The sequence below is a fragment of the Stegodyphus dumicola genome, chromosome 7 (assembly GCF_044657685.1).
Source record: "Stegodyphus dumicola isolate Sdum_Otavi_A_Nest chromosome 7, ASM4465768v1".
Taxonomy (NCBI): domain Eukaryota; kingdom Metazoa; phylum Arthropoda; class Arachnida; order Araneae; family Eresidae; genus Stegodyphus; species Stegodyphus dumicola.
Window position 1 is genome coordinate 55996270 of NC_140774.1, and position 24260 is coordinate 56020529.

At 29.3% G+C, this 24260-nt stretch overlaps 1 protein-coding gene across 1 annotated transcript in view; it reads right to left on the reverse strand.

Annotated features, from left to right (window-relative positions):
• The window catches only part of LOC118184008 (uncharacterized), a 62536-nt gene that overhangs the window by 28144 nt on the left and 10132 nt on the right, over positions 1-24260 (reverse strand). Inside the window, exons 4-8 of the mRNA XM_085821384.1 lie at positions 20336-20453; positions 15609-15732; positions 9747-9817; positions 3913-3961; positions 321-489 (exon numbers count right to left, since the gene is read on the reverse strand). Coding sequence (XP_085677510.1) covers positions 321-489; positions 3913-3961; positions 9747-9817; positions 15609-15732; positions 20336-20453 — 531 coding nt within the window. The remainder of the gene's footprint in view (positions 1-320; positions 490-3912; positions 3962-9746; positions 9818-15608; positions 15733-20335; positions 20454-24260) is intronic.

Genomic DNA, 24260 nt, shown 5'->3' on the forward strand with positions numbered 1-24260 from the left:
GAAGATGGAGCACTCTTCCAATACGGTATCTGTATGCTACCAGAAAGAAGGAAAAAAGTAGTGGCTAGCTATGGACAACACTTTAAATAAAACATGACACACCATTCTTTTACAATAAATGCCCAGTTTTTGATAAAGAAATGCGAAGACTTATTTGTACTCCTGATAAAGTCTTGTATAATAGCATAAACTATTAAACTCTAAAACGAAGAGAATGGGGAAAATGCACAAAATAAAGGAAGAAGTTTATGCCAGTTTTCAGTGAAATAAACCTTCTAAAATTATACTGAAATAATAAATGAAAGGGAAAAATTTCTTACTTAGCTTTCTCCCCGTCTCGCGAAGAGTACTCGGAAGCCCTGCGAGTTATCTCTGCAGCTCCACCGAATTGTGACGCCGAGCTGTTGGGATGGTGAACAGAGGCACTTGGGTGTTGAACCGTAGGGTAACTGACATCACTAGTATAATCACTATCTTCAGAGACGCCGGCTATGTTAAAGGAACAAAGTGTAACTGGTAATATCTTCTTTATATAGAAACAGAAAACACTTTTAAACAGGATTCATTTCAAAGCATCAATTATATATAAGTAAAGTACTGACCATTTATTTGATTTTTTTACACATACTGATTTTTTCCCCCCTTTGAGAACGTACAGACTCCCCGTGCACCACTTATGTACAACACGGGGCACATACTGATATTGAATAATAAATAAATCCAAACTACTAGCTAACGTTTATGATTCTTGGAACTGTGTTCTAATGAAACATTTAAAACATTTCAGAAACAAAATCACTATTGTAATTATAGAAACTCATTGTTAGGCAGCTCTGATACTATTATTCTATATCAAAGTGCATAATACAAAGCACCAGAAACAATTTTTTCCTTAGAACAGAGCAAAGCTTATAAATTAGGTATATTATAAACCACATGAAAAAGATAAATTGAAAGTTCCAAATATTAGAGATGTTATTAAAATATAAAATAACAATACAAAATATTAGTACATGTGACTTGTAAATCTCTCAAAAAGCAATGTACTGTTTTAAATGAAATGATAACAGAGTTTACATTTTGTCAAATGATAATACCTCAAGGAAGTGGTAGATTGCTAGCATAATGAATCATATTGTAAAGTATCATAATTAATTTCTTTTTTAATTTTCTTAAATTAATTTTGATTTTCAACCAGACATAATTCAGAAATGTGGCTCTGTTGAGAATTCTTTCAGCTGCTCCTTGAAAAAAGATCTTAGAGTGTCCAACTATAGTGGAACCTCGAGATACGAGCACCTTTATATAGGAGAAATTCGAGATACGAGGAAAGTATGAGCGAAAAATTCATCTCTAAATAAGAGCATTGACTCGAGTAATGAGCAATGAGCCAGGCTGTTGGCAGGCGTGGCGCTATTTTCCAATCCAGCTTGATTCAGAGGATCCCCTCATCAGATTACTTAGTGTTCTTTGATCTACGTGAATGTGTGCTAGTGAGTTAATTGTTTTTTTTTTATATATATATTTAATGTGAAAATAATTTTTTCACAATGCCTCTCAAGAAGATTGTTGCCTCAGATAGCGCTGCAAAGAAGACAAAGGAAGCAATGGCTGTTGATATTAAGAAAGAAATCATAGATATAAACATAAGCGTGGTGTAAGAGTGACAGAACTGCTGAAGCCTTACTGCCGTTCGACACTGGCGATCTGCACTATTCTGAAGAAGGAAGAAATTAAAATTGTAGCCAAAAGAGTTAACGTTACTTCCAAGCACCAACCTAAATTCCTAGAAAATGTTAAGCTATTGTTGGTGTGCATTAATGCAAAGCAGTTAAAAGGCAGTTTAGTGTCAGAAAGTATCATAAAGGTAAACTATGGTTATATTATCTACCAGTACAGTACAAAGTCCGTACTCGTCGGGACTCATCTCCGGATTAGGGGTTTTTCTGGATTATAGATTATCAGTTTAAATCTGGTTAAGATGGCATGCAGAAATTATAAAATTAAAAATATGAAACCATAATTTATGAAATAAAGAGCAATTATGATCTAAAGGGTATCAAAATTTTAAAAAAAAAGCTTAATATTTATTTGTTTACTTTATTAAACATTTCTTTCAATGTAAGTTGTTTAAGTTGCTTCATTTTTTGTGCTAATACTTTCTCTTTAATTCTATAAACAGACATAATTTCTTATTCAGTTACAAAGTTTCACTGTTGAAGTTCTGTAATTGCTGTGTCGAGAATACCGACTAACTTTTCAATTGAAATTTTTTCGTTTTCAATAACCTCTCTGTTACTTTCTTCACTGTCGGAAGTGCACACGGGTAAACGCTTTTATGTGCATGCGTAGTGGATGCGTACATTAAACGTGCATGAGTAAACGTTTTACTGGATTATTGATCATTCCAGATAATGGACGTTCGGATTACGGACTTTGTACTGTATTATTTATTCGAAAAATTTACTTTTATGGTTACTTTTGGGGGGTGTGGAACGGATTAACAGGATTTCCATTATTTTCAATGGGGAAGTTTGTTTCTAGATACGAGAAATATGCTATACGAGAACAATGCTGGAACGAATTAAACTCGTATCTCGAGGTTACTCTTTATTATTTATTTTTTTAAAATTGCATGAATACTGTTATACTGATATATATATATATATATTTTCAGTTTTGATTTTCCCTTCCTACCCTCTGGTTTTCCTCGTGAAAATTTCCCACAATGACAAGATTTTAATTATGTGTTATTATTACCTCTTGATTATTTAATTAATTTTGCAGTATTTTGTGCAACATTAACAACTAAAAATTTTCTAATTTCTAATCTGTAAAATATAAACATGTGTGCATGTGTATGTGTGTGTATATATATATCAGAATGACAACATTTACAATGCTATGTGATGATAAATGCCCTGTTCAGGAAATGTAACATAACAGGACTCGAAAAATGAAAAATTAAAGCAATACATTTCTAACATAAATAATAAAAATTTGTATTAATGAATAAAACTACAATTTACATAAGAAAATTAGCTTAGTGATTTGTTGCACTAAAACTTTCAAAACTCTCAGTTTAGATGGCAAAACGTTTAATATAAATATTTTAAAGACAACTGATTCATATTACAGTCTGTAACTTATTTTCTCCCTCCTTACCGCAAGCTTTCTGGTGTAACTAGAATCGCATCCAACTAGTAACTGGGAGTTTGAATCCTATTGGCAGCATTGCAATGGTAATTCATCCCCAGCAGAATTTGGCAAATGGGTCTCTACCTCCCTACTCATGCTTTAAATGGGACAGAATGTAAGGTATTTTCTTTCTATCTACTACACGCATTCATGGTGTACAGAGGCATAGCTAGAGGGGGGGCAAGGGGCGGGACATCTTTCCCCAGGCGCAGAATCCAAGGGGCACCAAATTGATGTTATAACATTTTAGAATTAAATGTTTTCCATCCTTGGCAAGCAGTAGGGGGTGCGAAATCTTCAGTTGTCCCTGGGTGCTGAAAACCCTAGCTACGACTCTGATGGTGTAATTGGAGCATGTCTGGGTAGCAATCAGGAAGTCTGGAGTTCAAATAGTAGGGAGGGCACTAAAAAAGCAATTTTTATTGCTTCCTGTTCCAGTGCATCTAATGCACCTATTCAACCAGGGCATTCAAGTATTCAAAAATGAACACAAAATGGTCTACAGCATCTGATGACTTTATCTATCACTACGATAGTAAAAAAACAGAACAAAATTTAATTTTGGTATTCTAACAAACCCATAAGATTTTCAAATATCTATTCAATTTTTCCCATGCTATTCTTTCATATACTATTTCAAGCAATTTGATTTTAAAATACTCTAAATATAGTATACTGTTATCTAAAAAACTCAATTTCTAATATCTCACTTACAGTTAAGTGAAAAATTATGTCTTCTATCTTGTTCCCTTAGACTTGATATCTGCAAAGAAAACCACAATATAAAACACTATTTTATTTTTATTATTAATAATGTATTTTTATTATTATTGTATTTAAGAGTTATGCTTCTTTAAGACAGACTTAAAAGCAAAACAAGGAAGTATATCTGTTTCTTAACAGGTTGCTGCTGAAACCAAATGCTTAAGTTACTATTACATTAAAAGTAATTTTAGATGCTAACATTCTGAACATAAATATCCATAATAAAGACATTTTTATTTTTTTTATTTTTGATTCTTAAGAAAACTGAGTTTTCCAGTAAAAATAAAGAAATAATCTTTTTATAAAGAAAATTATCTTAGCAATTTATCATAACAATAATTATAAAGATTTAAAAAAAGATCTTCATAAAATGTAATGGATGGTTTACTTTTTACTTCCTTGTACGAAATGCAAGTATTGTAATCGTGAAAAATTTCTGGTATCACATTTGAAAGAAAATATCCATTTTGACTGCTGCAGAATTCAATTTAACAATGTTTTTGTGTGACATCTGTACACAAGGACAGAATAAAGAACGATTTTTCCAAAAAAAAAATAAATAAATAAATAAATAAAAAACTGATTTAAAATGAATTTTGAAGCGATTGTTTGTAGTGTCTGTAAGTACGTACATATATACTTTGTTGTTACTTACTTTGGTTTAATGTATCTTGCATAACTTAAAAACGAGTAGTCTCAGAACATTGAAATTTTATATACAGGACTGCTATAACATGTAAATGTCCATCTTCCATTTTGGTTGCAATCGACAGCACCAAAAGTATATAAAAATATGTATATATATATATATATGTATATATATATACCCACTCTGTTACTCAGTGAGCTCAGTTCGTTTATTCTTATATGTTTATAAATTGTGCATATTTTGCTTTAAAAATGATTGAATTATTGTTCTTATCTTCCAGTTAAGATTTTTATGCCTTTAGTTAGCCTGCATGCAATTATTTTGGAATTATCAACAAGTTTATTAAATGTGGAAAAGCTTATTTTTGTTAACCATGGCTGCCATATTTGTTTACATTTGAAACTTAGCAGAATAGTGGATTCATTGCCAATCTAAAGAATTTAAGCTTTGCAACAACAAAGTAACGTCTTTTATTACTGCAAATTAAATTATGCTTAATTCATTCTGGAATTATCACTTAAGTTATTAGCTTGTTTTTGCTTAGAAACTGTACTTTTAATTCTAAAAAGAGTTTTTTTAATTGTGTTAACTGTAAACTCATTGTGTTAAAATCATTTCACTTCACAGGGAAAGAAATGAAACTTTAAATTTGTGAGTGCATGAAAAAAGTGTTAATTTAATTTCTTAATTCCAATTCCTTTAATATCCTGAAGGAAAATTAGTTTTTCATGTAACTGAACACAAATAAGCCATTGAGAATATATGATTAAATACAGTCCTGTGCAAATTATTGTAAAATTCTGAAAAACTTGTTGCCTTAAAATATATGTTGCTATGATTAAGACTGATGTATTTTACCTGAACTACATTTAATAATATTTCCAAACTAAACTAAAGACTATAATGAATTATATTTAAAGCCATATTAATACATTTCAGTATTTAATTTTAAGTCCTTCGGATTTTATTAATACTTGGTTTTTTCCAGCATTTGTTTTATAAAGACATTGCAATGCTGCTATACATCTTTGTCATAATCCTATATTATCTGGGCTCTGAATAAGTGTACCCATTTTTATTTTCTTGTATGAAGTTAAAAAAAAAAAAAAAAAAAAAGGGATTGTAATCGCGAAAATTTTCAGGAATCATATTTCAACGCAAATATCCATTTTTATCACTATCGAATACAATTTAACGATTTGCATGACAGAATATTGGACTCTTTTTCCTAAAAAAATATTAAAAACTAGTTTAAATGAATTCTGAAGAGAATTTTTCGTGGCGTCTGTGCGTACGTAACGTATTTCGCATAACTCAAAAATGAGTAGCCTCAGAACGTTAAAATTTTGTATGCAGGACTGCTATAACATGTAGATATGCACCTCGTATTTTGGTTGCAATCGGCTGCACCAAACATATATGAATATATGTATATATATCCACTCTGTTACTCACCTAAGTGAGCTCAGTTTTTTTATTCTTATATGTTTGTAAATTTTGCATTTTTTGCTTTAAAAATGATTGAATTATGTTGTTCTTATCTTCCGGTTAAGGTTTTTATGCTTTGGTAAATCTGCATGCAATATTTGTAGAATTATCAACAATTTGAAAGTTGTTTAAGTGCGGCTAAGCCTAATTATTTTTGCCATGGCGGCCATGTTTGTTTACATTTGAAACTTGGCAGAATAGCGATTTGTTGCCAATCGAGAGAAACCGAGCTTCACAACAACAAAGATAACGCCTTCTTTTATTACTGCGAATTAAATCATACTTAATCTATTCCATCGAATTTATTCGAGGAAATATGTGTTTAAGATTTACTTCGTAATTTTTAATATAGATATTTTGAGTTTTTATGTATTTTAGCCTTGCAGAGAAGTGAGGACTGAATTAATTGAATGAGAAATACTGAATCATCTGTAAAAAACTGTTTCTTTCTGTTTTAAAAATTTTTTTTGGTTTGTTTAATTTCTTTATACATTGGTTTAGACTTAGTATAATATTTGAATAGAACATGTGGCAACGATTAGATAATTCTTCAGATGATATAATTTGTGTGCATTCTGAGTTATAAAATGAATGAGATGTAAAGCTGCTAAGTTAACCTAGTGCCGAAGTGTCGCTATGGTAAATAAATATAGTGAACTTTAAAGAGTGCATTTATTGTATTGTGGTTTATGTGCTATCGAAGGAGAAGATTTAATTCAAAATTCATTAAATGTTAGTTAAATATGTTTAAATGAAATGCAAGAAAATTGCATATAATTTAATACGGTCAAAACTCGTTAATCTGGACTCGTCGGGACTTCGGCAATTTCGGATTATCAATTTTTCCAGATTATAGATCATCAGTTTAAATCTGGTAAGATGGCATGCAGAAATTATAAAATTAAAAATATGAAACCATATTTGTTTAAGTATTTCATAAAAACAAATGCAGTCATATCAACATTAATAAATAAAGAAAAATATCTGAAGATCTAGATCAATGTATAACAGAAAAGATAATACTAAAACCAAACAAAGAAAATGCATTTTTAAAACATTAGGCAAAACAAATAACAGGACTGTATGGGTGAATTATGACTATAATTATATATATATATATTTTTCATTAAGCCAGACACCCTTTTATTATACAATATAACATTATTTACCATTTTATTAGAAATATATTATATAAATGGGGTTCTATGTTAAATTTTATCTAGAGTCCATGAAGATTTAATATGACACTGTAAATGAGGTTTGTGCATCAACATATAATACAGAAAACAGGTCCTTTGTATATTGTGTTACAATTTAAATACCATTTAAATAAAATAATGTGCAACAATCAAATAAAAATTTTAATTTTTTACTATGCTGAAGAAATTGAATGATTCATCTACATGAAACTGAAGAACGACACAACTTTCATTCACTCTTAAAATATTCTAAAATTACATTCATATTATGCAGAAACTCAGAAAATCAAAATTAAAAAATTAATAATTTAGTATAATATATAATATAATAGTCAATGATAATTATATTCACATATAATTAAAAATAATATAACAAATATACCAAATGATGCAGATGTCTTGCAAATTTTATAAATTGTTCCTTTAAATTGATAATGATAACGTTTTAATGATAATGTTACATAATTTACCTAGAAATATTCAGAAAAAGTACAGGATTTTATTTAGTTTAAAAAGTACTGGATTTTATATATTTTTTAGGATTTTATTAAGATTTTCTCCTAGTGCATTGTAAACACAAGTTTTTCACCCTTAGAAATTTCAATAAGATAGTTACCTTAATTTTAAATAAATAACTTTTGAGTGCTTTTTTTTTTTTTTTTTTTTTTGACTGATTAATCAACTAACAATGATATTTCACTTGATGGTAGGTTTAATACTGAAAGCAACTACAGTGGAAAAAACATAATCATTGAAGAAATCTTCAACACAAAATTATATTTACAGCAAAATAAAATCTTGCAATTTAGATGTGATTATTAAGAATATAACTAAACTGGTAACTAACTATTATGAAATATTCATAATGATCATTCGTAACTGGTCGTTATTAATCTAACTAAATTAGTACTTATGCATTCATGCTGTTGCTGCATCTTGACAATTTTTACAGAAAAAAAAAAAAAAAAAAAGATTGATGACTTATAATTGCAAAAATTATTTTTTAACTCATACATATTATTATCTACTTAAGTTTTAATTAGGTATTTATCCTAAAATCAATCAATAAACCGATTTAAAAGCTTTTTTTTTTTTTTTTTTTTTTGTGGTGATGGTGGTGTGTATGTGTACTGATGAAAATTTTAATCTTTGGCAATACTTCTAGAAACTGATCCAAAGCAGTTATTTTCTTAAGTGATTTTGTAGCAAAATACCTTATTCCAGCTGAAATTTTAACCCTCTAAGCGGCAAGGCCATATATATATATATACGGCCTAGAATATTTTTAGTGATATCTGTAAGATCGTATATATGCGTGCATATTAAAATATGTCAAAGAAATTAAGGCAATATATCAAAAGAAAACAAATCCAGGTATGGTTTGGTTTATTTAATTATGGCAAAGCACACTAGGGCTATCTGCCTAAGGGGAGGGATGCCTTCATGGAGGGCTTTCTAAGGGAAACTGGCTCGTATACACGTTACACATGGGAAAAACCACAAAAACACCCATGCAGCCAGCCTGTTTGCGGGATTCGAACCTCGGACCTAACTACCACTGTTCAGCGACTTTACCGCTCGGCCGCTGGTGGGCTCAAATCCAGGTATGAAATACAAGGAGAGGTTTTACATTAAAATCAAAAACATAATTTGTTCTCATAGTAGTTTTAGGAAATTTGTGCTTTCTTAGCTAAAACCCTGGCTGCTCAGAGGGTTAATGCAGTTTCTTGCACTGCAAACAAATCTCACAAGTCCATATTTTCAAATTACGTTTAAGATTTGAAAAAATCATGATTTGTCTATAAAAGCCATCAGAACTTGGAATACAACAAAATGAATGCATATAAAATTGGCAATGTTACTTGTTAAAACCAATGAATTGGTTCATGCATGGTTGCCAGATTTTGGCACATTCTGAAAATTTGGTAAATTTGACTAAGGTGCTAATATGCAAGTACTACTAAATTATCTATCAAAAACTTGATTTTATAAATAATCTGATTTTTTTCCTGTACAAATAACAAATTGGTACAATCTAAATTTAACTTACAAAAATTACTTTCTAGATCACACAATATAGAAACACCAACACAAATTTCCACATATTAGAAATAATATAATGGATGAAAAACAAAACAGATTCATTTTTGAAATGATAACTAATGTTAAATAGTCAGATATGAATATTTCTATAAAACCTGCAAAAATTCATTATTCTTAGCAGATTACACACCCCATTTTTTATGATTCTAAAACTAAAACAATAAGAAATACATAATTATTTAATTTAAAATGGAATTATTTCAATTAAAATTTTTTTGCTAATTGCGAATTAAAAAACTTCTAATAATATGCATTAATAGACACTTATATCATCAAAGCAAAATTAATTTCATTAAAAAAAATTTTCTTAAACAAATACATGCAAATGAAAATGAAGAATATACCTCTTGGCCCAAAATATGGTTCAAAATATCAAGCTTTTTCATGAGCTCTGCCTCCTCAAGGTCTTCTATGTCTTGGAAAAAGAAAATCTCTTAAAATCACCATAAATCCCATTAAATGATTTTTCTTCCCATTCCAAAGGGAAATTACAAGTATGTCTCAAAGAATAAGAACAACAACATAAAGAAGCATATTACAAAATATTAAGATGAAAAACATACAATAATACATACATATGCAATGTTCAATATAGCACTATGTTGCACAATTTATACAACTTTGAATACACTTTGCATATCGCATAAGAAATACAGAATTGCTGTTAATATAAAATAGTTAAATTTGGGGGGGGGGGAATCATTTAATTTTACACCATAAATTCCAGGAGCTATTTATTAGCCACTGCACACGCTAACTGTGAACAGCATTTAAAAATGAATGTAATGGATGAGTTTTGAATTTGAATTTATGATGTACATGAAAGTTATGTATATTATAGGTATGTGAGAATTTCAACAAATGTTGTCTTATTTATCCTTATATATGATTTTAAGGTTTGAAAACTGGACTGATATTTAAGACAAAACAGTAGGGTATACAAGAATTAAGTTATGTCTGACATTACATAAAAAAAAAAAAAAAAAAAAAAAAAAAAAAGAGGGTGGGAAAAAAAAAAAGAAAAGAAAGAATGATTCCTCCATACCTAGGATCTAGTAACAGGAAAGATGTATCCACTAAATTAGTTATTATTATAAAAAAAGAGACTAAAAAGTATTCTTTGGCAAATTAATAATTATTTATAGCAAACATGGACAATTATCTGTACAATAATATTAAGAACTTTCTTAATCAGATCCAGCATATGCCATAAACCATATCTAATGGAAACAGTGAAAAAGTACTTCATATGGTGCTAGTATCTTTGAAATGAAGAAAAGGAGTGTTATAAAATTATAAATGTACACAGATTACCTTCTTAATCTCAGCAATACAAACACATGAGTCATTTTAAATTTACTTTTATTTTAGAACGTCAAAAGCACATAATTCCATGCATTATATTTATGAAGCAGTTGTTACAAGTGTCTTAAAATCTTCTTACCATTGCTTAACACACCATCCTCTGTATCTACAAGAATGTATACTCAACTACAAAAACTGCATCAAATCTCATATTATACTAATTTTAGCTATGTTAAATTTGACCAGTCATAAAAAATTTTACATTGTAATTTGAAAAATGGAGATTGCATTCAAAGATACTTATAATACATGATCTGCATACAATGAAATGATTTGCTAAACATTCAATATTTAATATCTAGAGATTTTACTTGTTAAATCTATACATTTTTACATGTTCCCAATATTGAAAAATGCATATATTTACTCCTAAAGATGATCTTGGTTCCCCATACATACGAAAGAAGATTTCACTAAATTTAATAGTATTAAATCGTAACAAGCTTAAATTGCCAGACATTTTCATGTTACAATATTATTACAGAATATATGAATAGACTAATTTTTAATATTGTCCTCAAAATCATTATAGATAACACTCTTTTTATGCAGTAAATATGTTCTGCATATAATAGTATTACTTGATAGAGGGAATGGACACATAAAAAGAAATTTTACTTAAAAAAATCCACTTTAGAACTGGACTTTTCACCTGGTTATTTTAAACGGATAGCATCTAATACATAAAAAGTGTCAGCATTTAGATCAACTATAGGACCATATTAAATAAAATTAATGTGTATTCTGAAAATGATTTATGTTAATATGACTGGGTTTGAATGATAGCTGGTTTATAATTAATAACTAATGTGATGAAATAAGATGGCAAAGATGGAAATAATTTACTCAATTTATGGCATGATTATTTTTAAACATATTACAATGAGAAATATGAATAATTAAAAATGTTTGACAAAGCATTTATGTGAATTAGGACATGTATTCTACAAAAAGAATTGTGTAAAACTTCAAGGAAAATTGGTTAGGTTCCCCTCTACTTATTTTTTGAATAAGTGAGACATGAAAAAGATGACTTGAACCTTTACAGGAAAGACTGATCTGAACTTTCGTAGTGTCATCAATCAACTGAGAAAATACAAATATGCATGGGAAAAAGAAAAGTCTATTAAAAAAAAGCAAGCTGTTTATACATAGTATTTTACTTGTATTACATGAATATATGTAAGACTTTCTTACAGAAGGTGAAGAACATGCATACATTTAAATGCCCACAATATGCAAATAAATTCCTAATATGCATGCATTTCTGCCTTCATAATTGAATATTTAAAGTTTTAGTCTTCCTTAAAACATAAGTGTACAAGCCTATCATTAAATAATTAAAAAGTCTAACCATTAAAAAGCCTTCTTGAAAGGAAAAATAATAGTTGAAAAATCAGAGAACTTATTTGTTTTAAACAATCATTAAAATGTTCTGCCTCTACAGGTCAAAATTTCCCTTCATAAAATTCTATTACTTTTATGAATACTTCACAAAAGTAATGAATTTAGCAAATAAATTTTTGAAAGTAAATATATGTAATGCAGAGAATGGTAACTGTTATTCAAAATTCCCTTTGAAATTATATAAAAAGAAAATATTGGTTTTAAAATAATTACACCATCAAGAACTGGATCTAAAATGCCCTCTTCTGAAAATTAAGAAAAAAAATTTAAAAACTTTGAAATAGTTCCAGTCTAAGAAAATAATATTCAGTGTGATTAAAATATTTGAAACTGCCATTTTAAGAAATATGTGAAAAATGTAACTTTTAAAATAATTATCAAAGAAATTAAATTTTTATTGGAAAATACTGACACCATCTGTAGACCATATGTTTGGTCCTCTAAACAAAGACCAGGCAAATGTTAAATGTTTACCACAATGAACTTCCAACCAATAATTAAAGATAAAAGATCAAAACATCTGTTTAATTTCTCAAGCTGAACTTTTTTTTTTTTTTTTTTTTTTTTTTTTTTTTTGAAGGTCAAATGATACATCTCAGTATTTTTGGAAAGCAAAACGAAAAGATTTTAAAACACTATTTTCAGATATAATTTATTATACTGTTTCATAACTTCATAAAATATTGGCATACACACTCAAAAAATGAAGCATTATATGTAATAAAATGACTGCCATTAAAGATGAGATGTTTATCTGCACTATAATTACTTGCAGAGGCTTTTATGCATAGATTGAAATGATAGACTTGCAGACCTGGCTGTAGATTCAACATAGTATTATTTCATAATAATGAAGCTTTGATAAGCATACGCATAAATATGTTTAAATATCATCATTATAGGTATGGTACACACACACAATTCTGTACAGCTTACATTTCAGATGATAGACAACAGAGGTAATAGATGCATGCTGGCAACAGCAAGGAAATAGAGAAAAAGCTTCTGGAATTTTGATTTGGGATTGGAAAAGAGCTGTCGCATTGTACCAGGATTACATAAGCTAGCATGAAACGGATTTACTTTGAAAGATGCAGTTCAAAAAGTTACTATAAACCATTTCTACTTCAAGAACATAAAGACAATGTAGCCAAATCAAAATGAGGAACTAAAAGGACTATTCCCAAATTAAAGTTACTAGTTTTCTTTCATATTTTATACTTTACGTATATAAACTTCACAAAGCAAAATCAGTCAAAAGTTAATCATTTCATATAGAACTCTCCCAACTGCAAACTTGATCAGTTTAAATTTCAATTTATGTACACACTGTAAAGGAATACTTTATATATATATATATAATTTTTGTACTTTATAACCGTTTTTAAGTAATATATCACTTAGAACTGACATATAAATTCAATGAAATAACTTTCATCAATATTTATTAATTCATTTTTTGCCAAGAAATTAATTTACTACAGTTTCTTCATAAATGGTACAGTCTTTCTGACAAGAACTCAAAAATTACAAGGAGAACTTATGCTCTACACAAATCAGAAGGAAATATTTTTGTCTACCTCCCTATATTCATTGGTTCAGCATTTAGATTTTCAAATATAAATGGTTTATCACAACCTATTTTTTTTTTTTTTTTTTTTTTTTTTAAACTGCAGAAGTATAGTTAATAGACTGCAATATGGATGCTAAAAAGAACTGCAGTGTGATACAATAATATACAGTAACCAAAAAATGCTTGTTACTGTTTTGTCACCACAATATATTATTTAGACCAATTTTTTATTACTTATATAGTCCTCTAATGGCAATAATGATTTTAATTGTTCCGTCACCCTTTGAACTTACATACACAAAATTATACATTAAAGTACAATATATTTTCATTGTTTCATCATCCCTTGGTGACAAAAACACAGTACTGGATTTACGTATAAGCTGCACAAGCTTTAACTTAGAGCCCCCACTTTCTTAGGGCAACCCCCAGAAAATGTACCATATCCCATATAAAAAAAATGACTTATATCCCACATAAAGGGCCCCACATCTCAAATAGCTTAGCATCGCGTCAAATCTAAATCCGATCCAGCAAAAATACCTTTACTTTATGAATATGGCAGAGAAAGAAAGGCTACTAGAAGCATAAAACATAGCATACCTTTAAAACTATTCTTATTTGCTAATTCAGAAGACAAACAACAAAAGTCAGCGTTATATTTACAAAATTTCCACAGGACTAGTTTCGATGGTTTTACCGAACCACCATCCTCAGCTGCAAAACCGCAAATGAACAAGATAGGAAAAAAACGATTAGATAAGATAAGAAAGCCTGGACAAGAATAAGCAAGTGGCACCATCTGTTGGTGAAACCAGAACTAAAGCATAATTTCTTTAAAGGCCGAAGGCAAATTTGGATTGGAATTAGGATCGTTAACTAGAACAGAAAGATTTTTATGAATGTGAAATGCCTCCAGAAAATCCAGTTCTCCAATGGAAGATGTTTTTTGAATAGCCTTAAAATTTCGTGTCAAGGAACATGAGGCATATGTTAGAAAAAAGGAAACACAGAAGTCTTCTGTTGCGCAACATTGTTGGTCCGAAAATCACACTTTCAATTTTTCTGCTGCCAAAATTATTCAAAAAACATCTTCCATTGGAGAACTGGATTTTCTAGAGGCATTTCACATTCATAAAAATCTTTCTGTTCTAGTTAACAATCCTAATTCCAATCCAAATTTGCCTTCGGCCTTTAAAGAAATTATGCTTTAGTTCTGGTTTCACCAACAGATGGCGCCACTTGCTTATTCTTGTCCAGGCTTTCTTATCTTATCTAATCATTTTTTTTCCTATCTTGTTCATTTGCGGTTTTGCAGCTGAGGATGGTGGTTCGGTAAAACCATCGAAACTAGTCCTGTGGAAATTTTGTAAATATAATGCTGATTTTTGTTGTTTGTCTTCTGAATTAGTATTTATTCGGCGTGTTATTGGGTCTTAATTATTCTTATTTGGTTTAATATTGGCTATGTTTTATTAATCATGATTTATCAACTAAACTTCACCTAAATTACGTATCCTGTATTTGTATTATATTATGCATACAGTTTTATCTATAATCTTAAGCTTTACATATCAACCAAATTGAAACCATTCTGAATTTTTTCAATTAATTTCCATGACAATATTCACTTTATAAATAATTCCAGTTTCAAATATATTTACAATTTCTGAAATAATAAATACATTTCATATGAATTTATAAATATTTAAAGAATAAAGAACTACAAAACACTTCTTTTCATGATAACTATTTTGAAAAAACATAACTTTTTATGTTTAAGATGTTAGTAAACAACTTGTGCAGCTTGCTTTGACAAAAAATCTTAATTATTTAATTGGAACAAATATAAATTACACACCACATGGAAGTTCAAAATGAGCCTCGAGAAGAAGGCTATGTCCAGTAGGCACTTTGGTTCCAACCACTTCACCTTCTTCCATGACCAATTCTTGATCAAGCGAAAGCCACTGACCCTCCCCACACTTAAAAATTAAAAAAAATAATAATAATAATAATAATGTCAATTCATTAATATGCATTTATTTATTTACATGAATAATACTTGAAACAGTGTTTGATTACAAGTGAATAAAAATTACATTATTATTACTGAGAAACTGTTCATTATTAGGATATAGGATATATATTTTAACAGATAAATTGTTCATTATTGGTATATATATTTTAATAGATTATATTATTTAAATAATTTAGTTCTTATTCCATAAATCTAGCATCAATCTATCAGTGAAACGTTTATGCATAACCTGTATAATTACATCTTACATACATATCGGTTTAATTATACTATTTCCAAACATGTTTCCAGAGTTATAATTGATTACTCATAGAAATGAAAACAGTTTCATTTTAAGATACTTTGAATATTTCCGATAAAAATCATTAAAGAATCAAGATAAAATCAGATATTTTCCTAATAGACAAAAAAGTTATTAGGTAAAACATGATACTCAGATTTCTGGGATACCATATCAGTTTAAAGACGTCAATACCTTTGATTAGGGAGAAAGAACTGACACAAACTCTAACTACATTTCTTTGTTACTATGATAACAATATGCATAACATCATCCAAAAGTTTGGAAACTGTGCTCACAACTGTAACTTGTGATAACACATACTTACTAAAATAAATCCTGCCATTTTTGTCTCTATTCACCATCCTTTTGCCTCAGAATGTGGCAAACAGACAATAGTATCTTTTTTCATGACAACATGCCAGCATGTTAATGGTTAATGATCATAAAGTTCTTAGCAGAAATTATGTTAAAGTGCATCTACACCCCATATGTTCATCTGATTTAGCCCCCTTCAATTTCTACCTCTTTAGACTGATAAAAACATAATTTGCCAGATTATGACACATGTATGGAGAAGAATGATAAACACATGAATGGAGAAAATATTAGCATTTTGTGAAAGATACAGCACAACATTGCTTCTAGAAACTACATGACCACTAACAAAAGCATATTACTGCAGTATGGAATTATTTTGAAGGTAGCTAAAGCATTATTATGTTAAGCTAATCAGTAAAAAATTATACGTCAGGGCCCCAACTATTGCAGCACTTCTTTAATAGTGTAAAGCATAAAGTGACAGGGCTGATATATAACTTCTAACAGATGGAGCAAAATGAAAGGATCCTGATTCTAATGCCTGAATATAAGAGATAAAGATTATTCATTTCTCAAAAGTAAAATAATAAACATTCATTCAACCTTTTTTTAAAAAAATTAAACTCTTTTAAAGTATTACTTTGAGCACAAATATCGGGTCATCCAAAAGGTTTTGCAGTTTTTATGATAAACATAAATGAAGCAGTACAGAAACATAAGAAAATTTTTGAATCACATGAGCACCATTTTGTTCAATAACTTTCAAGCCACCTCTCCAGCAGCTGTAAAATTCTTTTTTCAAAATAGTTATTATGTTCATTCATCAAAACGTTATCGAAGTGCTGTTTGACAGTCTTCAAAGAAAAGAACACTAGGCCATTCAGAGAATTTTGAAATAACCTGAATAGATTTTTAATATTGAACTTGACAACAAAATAATTTTGCTGGAATAGCAGAGCTTACTCAGACACCAATCAGACTATTCTTGTAATTCTGCTCCCTATACACAAAATGTGCATAAGAAATGTTAGAAAAGAAGAGCGATTATGACAATCCAAAGAATGAGTAATAAGTTATAACATCTGATGATTTATCTGAAAAAATAATCATATATTAAGAAGAAAAAAGTGGTACTTTTCCATTTTGCCAGGGCAAATCTTGCCAAGCAGACTTTGTTGGTGATAGCATACAGTATACACATAAAAAATGTTAACAAATGTTAGTTCTAAGAAATTTTTATTTTGAAGGCATAAACATTTTAATATGGTTTAAAATTTTGTAAAAAGACAATAAATTTGTAAAAAGACATTAATTTAAGAATTTACTATGCTTTCATGATTCAACATAATGATTCGCCAATTCTTATCATGTGACCCCAAGTGATTTCATCTCACATAAACTACACTACAAAAATCTAATTCTCTCAATAATTATCTACGTTATTTTCAAGTTAAATCTTAATTTAGAATACTAGTTTAAATGCAAGAATTATTTCAATTCGTACGAATAGCTTACTCAGAAATTATGTAAAAACACAGTGCTTTACTTCTCTAGTGCATTCTCATTAGAATTAATGAATTTAACCCTTGACTTTGCCTTTTCTATATTTTCACCTTCCGGTGAGCAGTGCGATTGTATCCTAATTGACTTAATTACCTTGAATGATCTTAGGGCATAAAATTTAACTATCTTGTAAAAATTCTATGTAATTGTATGCTAGTATATTGAAAGAAACAATCACTCTGATAAGAAATGGCTACGACTTGTTTTGAAAATGAAGCATAAAAGGTTATCAGCGAAGATATTCTGTTTGGCATCAGTTGTACCATTACTGGCGACTTTATTGTTTGTGCCGGCAATACGGAAAAGTAACAAAATGGTATGCTATTTTAACCTGTGAGGCTTCAAATATAGAATATGATGTGCAGTGATAATTTTGTTAAAATGCAGTTAACATTGAACACTTTCTACAAGACAAGATTCCAAAATATGAAAAAGAACTGCCATGTGAGACAGATCACTGTTCAAATATTACAGCAGATTCTTCCATGAGAAGAAGGGAGAAAGAAGATAACAGATTTTAAAGGAGAGGAAATTAGTTTTGTTTATCATTAACAGAAATCAGCTATATTTTATGAAGACATTTTTATGCACAACTTTGCATACTATAGATTAGCAGGTGATTCAAAAATACTATAGATTAGCAGGTGATTCAAAAATTTGAATCACAAGGAAATATAATCTCACAGATCAAATATTTTAAGATATAAAATTTGCTTTAAAAAAAGTACCACATATTATTTTCAGGTTTCTATCAGACTTCTGAGAATATAGAATGCTTTAAATAATCTTTCCATAAACGTAAGTTGGAAATTCGGCCAAATTTAACTTCACATTGAAAATAGTTTTATAGAAAAACTTTATATTTCCAGATAGAATAACATGACCCCTTTTCTTCAAGAAGAAAAGCATTCCTTGCTGAAAACCAAAAATATATCATTTAAATACATAAATAAATTATAAAAAAAAAAGAAAGAATAACTGTAACATTTAAACATTTCACAGCTGAGTTTTTGTCCGTTGATGCCTTGCATGTATACATCTGTTTGGAACACACACAAAAAAAAAAAAAAAAAAAAGTGAACATAAATTTATCAGACAATTTGACATCATTTCATTGCTCTATTGTCCACTTAATTTTTGTACCATATTATGTAATCTCTCCACCCATCACATCTTTGCATTCTTACAGTGTGATAACTGTTATTCTGTTCAATTAAATTTGTTTCAAATGGTTTCTCATGAATGTTGAAAATTTCACAAAATTATTCAACAGCAGTGTGTTTTCATTTTTTGGAGGGCATTGCAGTAATGTTTGCATATCATTATCTGGTCTACTACTGCCTTTCACCAATGATGATATTCCTGTACTTAGTGTTAGCATAATTTTAAAGACAATTCCTCAATTAATATATATAATTTCAACTCTTCTGATTAGTAATGCACCTGATACTCCTGTAATTGCAATGATACAACAATCAAAATCACTATGGTCCTCTGTTAATTCTATTGAATAGCAGTGACATGCTTAAATGATGATAGACTTCTGTTTATCTTTACATACATATCATGAGGAATGTTTCAAGCTCATCTGCAGAATTAATGCATGTAAGATTGGTGTAATGCTGATACTGCATTGTGAATGCTAATATCTTAAGTGTTTTCAATTTTTTTGGAGGGGGGGGAAGCTAAATTAAGATTAATGTCAGATTCTCTAAAGCATGCAGCCGAGCATGCAGAAAAAAGAAATTCATGTATGCTGCCTGTCTCCCACGGGTCACAGGTTGAAAAGTTTGAGCTGTTATGAGGTGTGAATCATTTCAGTTATAATGCAAAAGGATGTAAAATATAATCGAAAAGTTAAGAAGACCTAATTCAGTCTACAAACTGTGTTAGACAAGGCAAGAACTCAATGCTCTTAAACTCTCGATTAGAGACACTCTTGCTGCTCACAAGATCGTCAAACAATGAGAACAATAACCTACAATTTTTATCTTACCTATGCATTCAATATAAATCATTAATTGTCATTATTGTATTAATAATAATCTCATATATTTATAATAAATTTGTTTTTGGTTCTACATGTAACCTAAACAAATTGCAAACCAGTCAGTTACCAATCTTTACATGGAGTCAACCCAAGCTCGTGGGTCAAAACAATTGCAAAAAGTCTTGGAATGTTAACAATGCTGGGAGAGGGTGGGAAAGTTTTAGTTATTTCATTAATTGATTTCAAAGAACAGACACACCAGACCAAGAACCTCCATCCCAGGTCCTCATTACATGGAACCCATTCAGAGTTTGGGTATCAAATGTCCGTGGGACTTCGAAAGCTAATTTCACAAGCCAGAATAATTTTTCAAAAGTTTATTATTTATCTTACCTCATTTGTGTATTTTATTCTGGTCAGTGGCAACCACTGCGTACCAAGAAGTTTATCCCAAAACATTCCTTTGTTCCATACTTCGATGATAAGTCCAATATCCATTCTGTTGGTTTCACTAAGCAAAAACAAATGAAAACAATTATAAAGTAAACTGTTTGCTATAATTCACATTTATATTAAAAAGTAAGATAAAATTAGGGATCTAATACCCAACTTCATACAGATATACCATCTTTTCTGCAATAACAATATACTTGGCAATAACATGAGCATAAAAATATAGCAGTGCTTCCTGTTCATAGCAACATTCAAAGCAAAATGTAAAATACACAGTTTAATAACAATTTTTTTAGTTGTATATTGATTTGTCTCATTTTCAAGGCATATCATTGCATTTTATTCTTACTACATCCAGTATTTGATCGTCTAAAAGGGCTAAAACCTGATGCAGACTTTAATTATTATCTCCAAGTGCACATATTTGTATCTGGAGCACCTGCCTGCTACTACTTTGATCACCCAATTCTTTCATGACAAATGCAGTGTCATCTTTAAAGTTACAATTTATACACTTCTTACAGTTTGACTTTATAACCAATACTATATTTATAAATCATCAACAAATATTCAAATTTTTACTCTCTGTTATCAAAATGATGAAACAATTTCAATGGGTGAAGCTATCAAATTGATAAAGCAATTTCATGACATAACATTTCTTGAAAAAATTCTTCTTAAATACATGTTGCATGAAATATAAAGAAAATGACATAAAGCATTTTTCTAAACAGTCAATGTTACGGGCACAGTAATAGTATTTAATATTACACAAACACACAAATATATATGCATTTTAATAATGAAGAAAACTGAAATCAATAAATAGTAATTCATTAGCAACTTTGTGAGTTAGCAAAAGACATTTGCTCAGATATCTTTACAGCTCAGAGGTACAATTCTGTTCATAAACATTAATAAAAAAGAAGTATTTTATTAGAATTAAGAAATAAGAAATTTTTGTGGGGAAAAGTCTGCTTTGAGGCTCGACATTAGATTACTAAACACATGGATAGTACGCACATGTTGGGGTTGGCTCTTGTTGCATATATATTCAAAAATGTGCAAATGTAGAAATTCTACCAAATGTTGAAATGGGAATGCGAAAAATAAGAAAATACCAAAAGCTAATTTGTACTACATTTTAATTTAAATTTGGTTTTATAACATACAATATATTAGAAAAAAAAAACATTAAAAGAGTATAAAAGTATTCTACAGCGGCAATAATACTAGATTTTGAACAGAAATATGAAGTCTGATAGACGAGATCATGATGGAATAATCAAATATATATCATTCATTCAGTTGTACTCCATAGTTACCTAGACTATAGCACAATCAGCATACTTCATAATTATATAGAGTGAGCATAATCAAGCAACATAAGCACAGAAACAAGTACACTAGTTGTTTAAAAACTTCAGAGAGAGGTTTCAATTTAGAAGCAGTAAAACTAAAGTTAGCGTAAGTAAACTAGCTGCAATAAACAGGCCTGTTGCAGAATATTAAACTTTTTTATACTTTTGTGGTAAAGAGGAAAGTAGCACAGCGGCATCTAGCTAGTAAGGAAAGCAGAACAAAATAGTGTTACATTCCAAGATGGAAGTTCAGTTCAAAAGGAAAAGTTGTGGTTTGCAATTTCAGTTCCGAATTAGCTGTATCATCAGTGATAGCTACAGGATGGTAAATGGAAATATCCAAATTAAAATAGTGAACTAAGAAACTATTGTAAATTATAGTTAGTATTTTCCGGGTATAATTTTTTCTTACATGTATGTATAATCTATACAGAATGCAGAACTCTTTCTAGCAGACCAGAAACAGGTGATAGAAAAACAAAGATTATATAACTGGTACTAGATTAAGATTTGTTTTTACTTTTATTTTTTTTTTTAAAGTAGAGAGACAAATAATTGCTCATTATTATTGGACTAATAAAAGTTTTGATTTAATTACAAATGAATAATAAATTTTACTTTCCCTTTTACTATTATGAAAGCACATGCATGATAACATTATACAGTACAAAGTCTGCAATCCAGACTCGCCGGGACTTCGGCGATTCCAGATTAAGGGTTTTTCCGGATTATAGATCATCAATTTAAATCTGGTAAGATGGCATGCAGAAATTACACAATTAAAAATATGAAACCGTAATTTATGAAATAAAGAGCAATTATGATCTAAAGGGTATCAAAATTTACCAAAAAAAGTTTAATATTTATTTGTTTATTTAATTAAACATTTCTTTCAATGTAAGTTGTTTAAGTTGCTTTGTTTTTTGTGCTAAACGCATCACATGCATGCGTAAAGCATACAAAAAAAACTTTGTGGCTTTGGGGTCCACATTATAGATCATTCCGATAATGGATGTCCGGATTAAAGACTTTGTACAATCATATGACTATTTGAATTTACAGATGGTGCACTTCAGAAAGATTTATCATAAGCATTTTCTTATTTTTAGAAACCAGAAATAAAAACAATTATAAAGGAAACTTTAGGGATTACTACAAATAAAAATTAGAACTCTATTTTACGTATCTTATACATACTATAGCTGCCAACCCTGAAATATGAAAAACCGGGAGGTTTTTTACATTGTGCACTGGTACTGTTTTAAAAGAACTATGATTAAAATTGATTTAAACTTGCTTTATAACACATGATCAGTTTATTCAACTATTTATAATATGATTCTGATGTAAAACATATTAATATTTCATCGCATATTCCAAATTTTATGTCCTCTGGCTGATTTCACTTTGTAATTTTTTAAGAAAATTGAGTAGGGAAGGAAAGCTTTAATTTATCAAAATGCTTTTAAATAACAATAAAAAAAAAATTATTTGAACTGCATATTTTTCCTATTTCGTGTTCTGAAATGGGTCTAATGACTTCAGGTATTGATGTAAAATAAAAATAAAACAAATATTTACTGATTTAACAATTGGTTGAATCTTCATATTAAGTTTCACAGATGTCAATGATATGATGAAGGCAATTCAGATCAAATAAACTGAGCAAGAAAAAATATACTATACAACATTAGGGATGAATGAATGAAATTTGCCCAATTTAAATTTCATTAATTGAATAATGATGTAAATTTCATTTGCACAATTTAATTTTATTGCTGGAAAAACACTTTTACTGGTAAAGGCTAAAAATTAAAAACCCAGGGATTCAGTGTTCTACCAGACCAGGAGATATCTCAAACAGGGGACAGCTGGCAGCTATGATATATCTATCCACTCATAAACTGCATCATTTTAGGCACTTAAATATGACTGATTACACTTTTTTAGTATAAGTCTTTCAGAATTAAATAAATGAAAACTAGCAGAAAAATAAACCTGAAAAGCTCTTGAATACAGCACTAATAAAATTTAATGGCATGCTGAATATATGTCACCTTAAACCTATTTTCAAATGCAAATCTCTACGCACAATAATTATTTCCAATTACAAAATTGTAAAATGTTCCTATTACACATTAATGAGAGGTGAGGCCCACCAGCCAGCGGTAAGATTGCTGAACAGCCATAATTCAACCAGAGTTCAAATTCCAGCAAATAGACTAGCTGTAAGGGAGTTTTCGTGGGTTTTGTTAAGTGTAACATAAACATGAACTACTTTATCTTAAAAAGACTCCAGAAAGCATTCCTTTCCATAGGCAAATTTCCTTTAAGTTGGCCTTAATCAATAACATAACATTTAACCTTTAACTGCTGTGACAATTTTTTTCAAACTACTGTGAGTGGTCTCGCAGACCGCTTTAAAGAAATGCATAAAAATACATACTTTTATGCCTTTTTAAGCAATGTTATAGATATTTTATGAATATTTATGGAATTCTAAT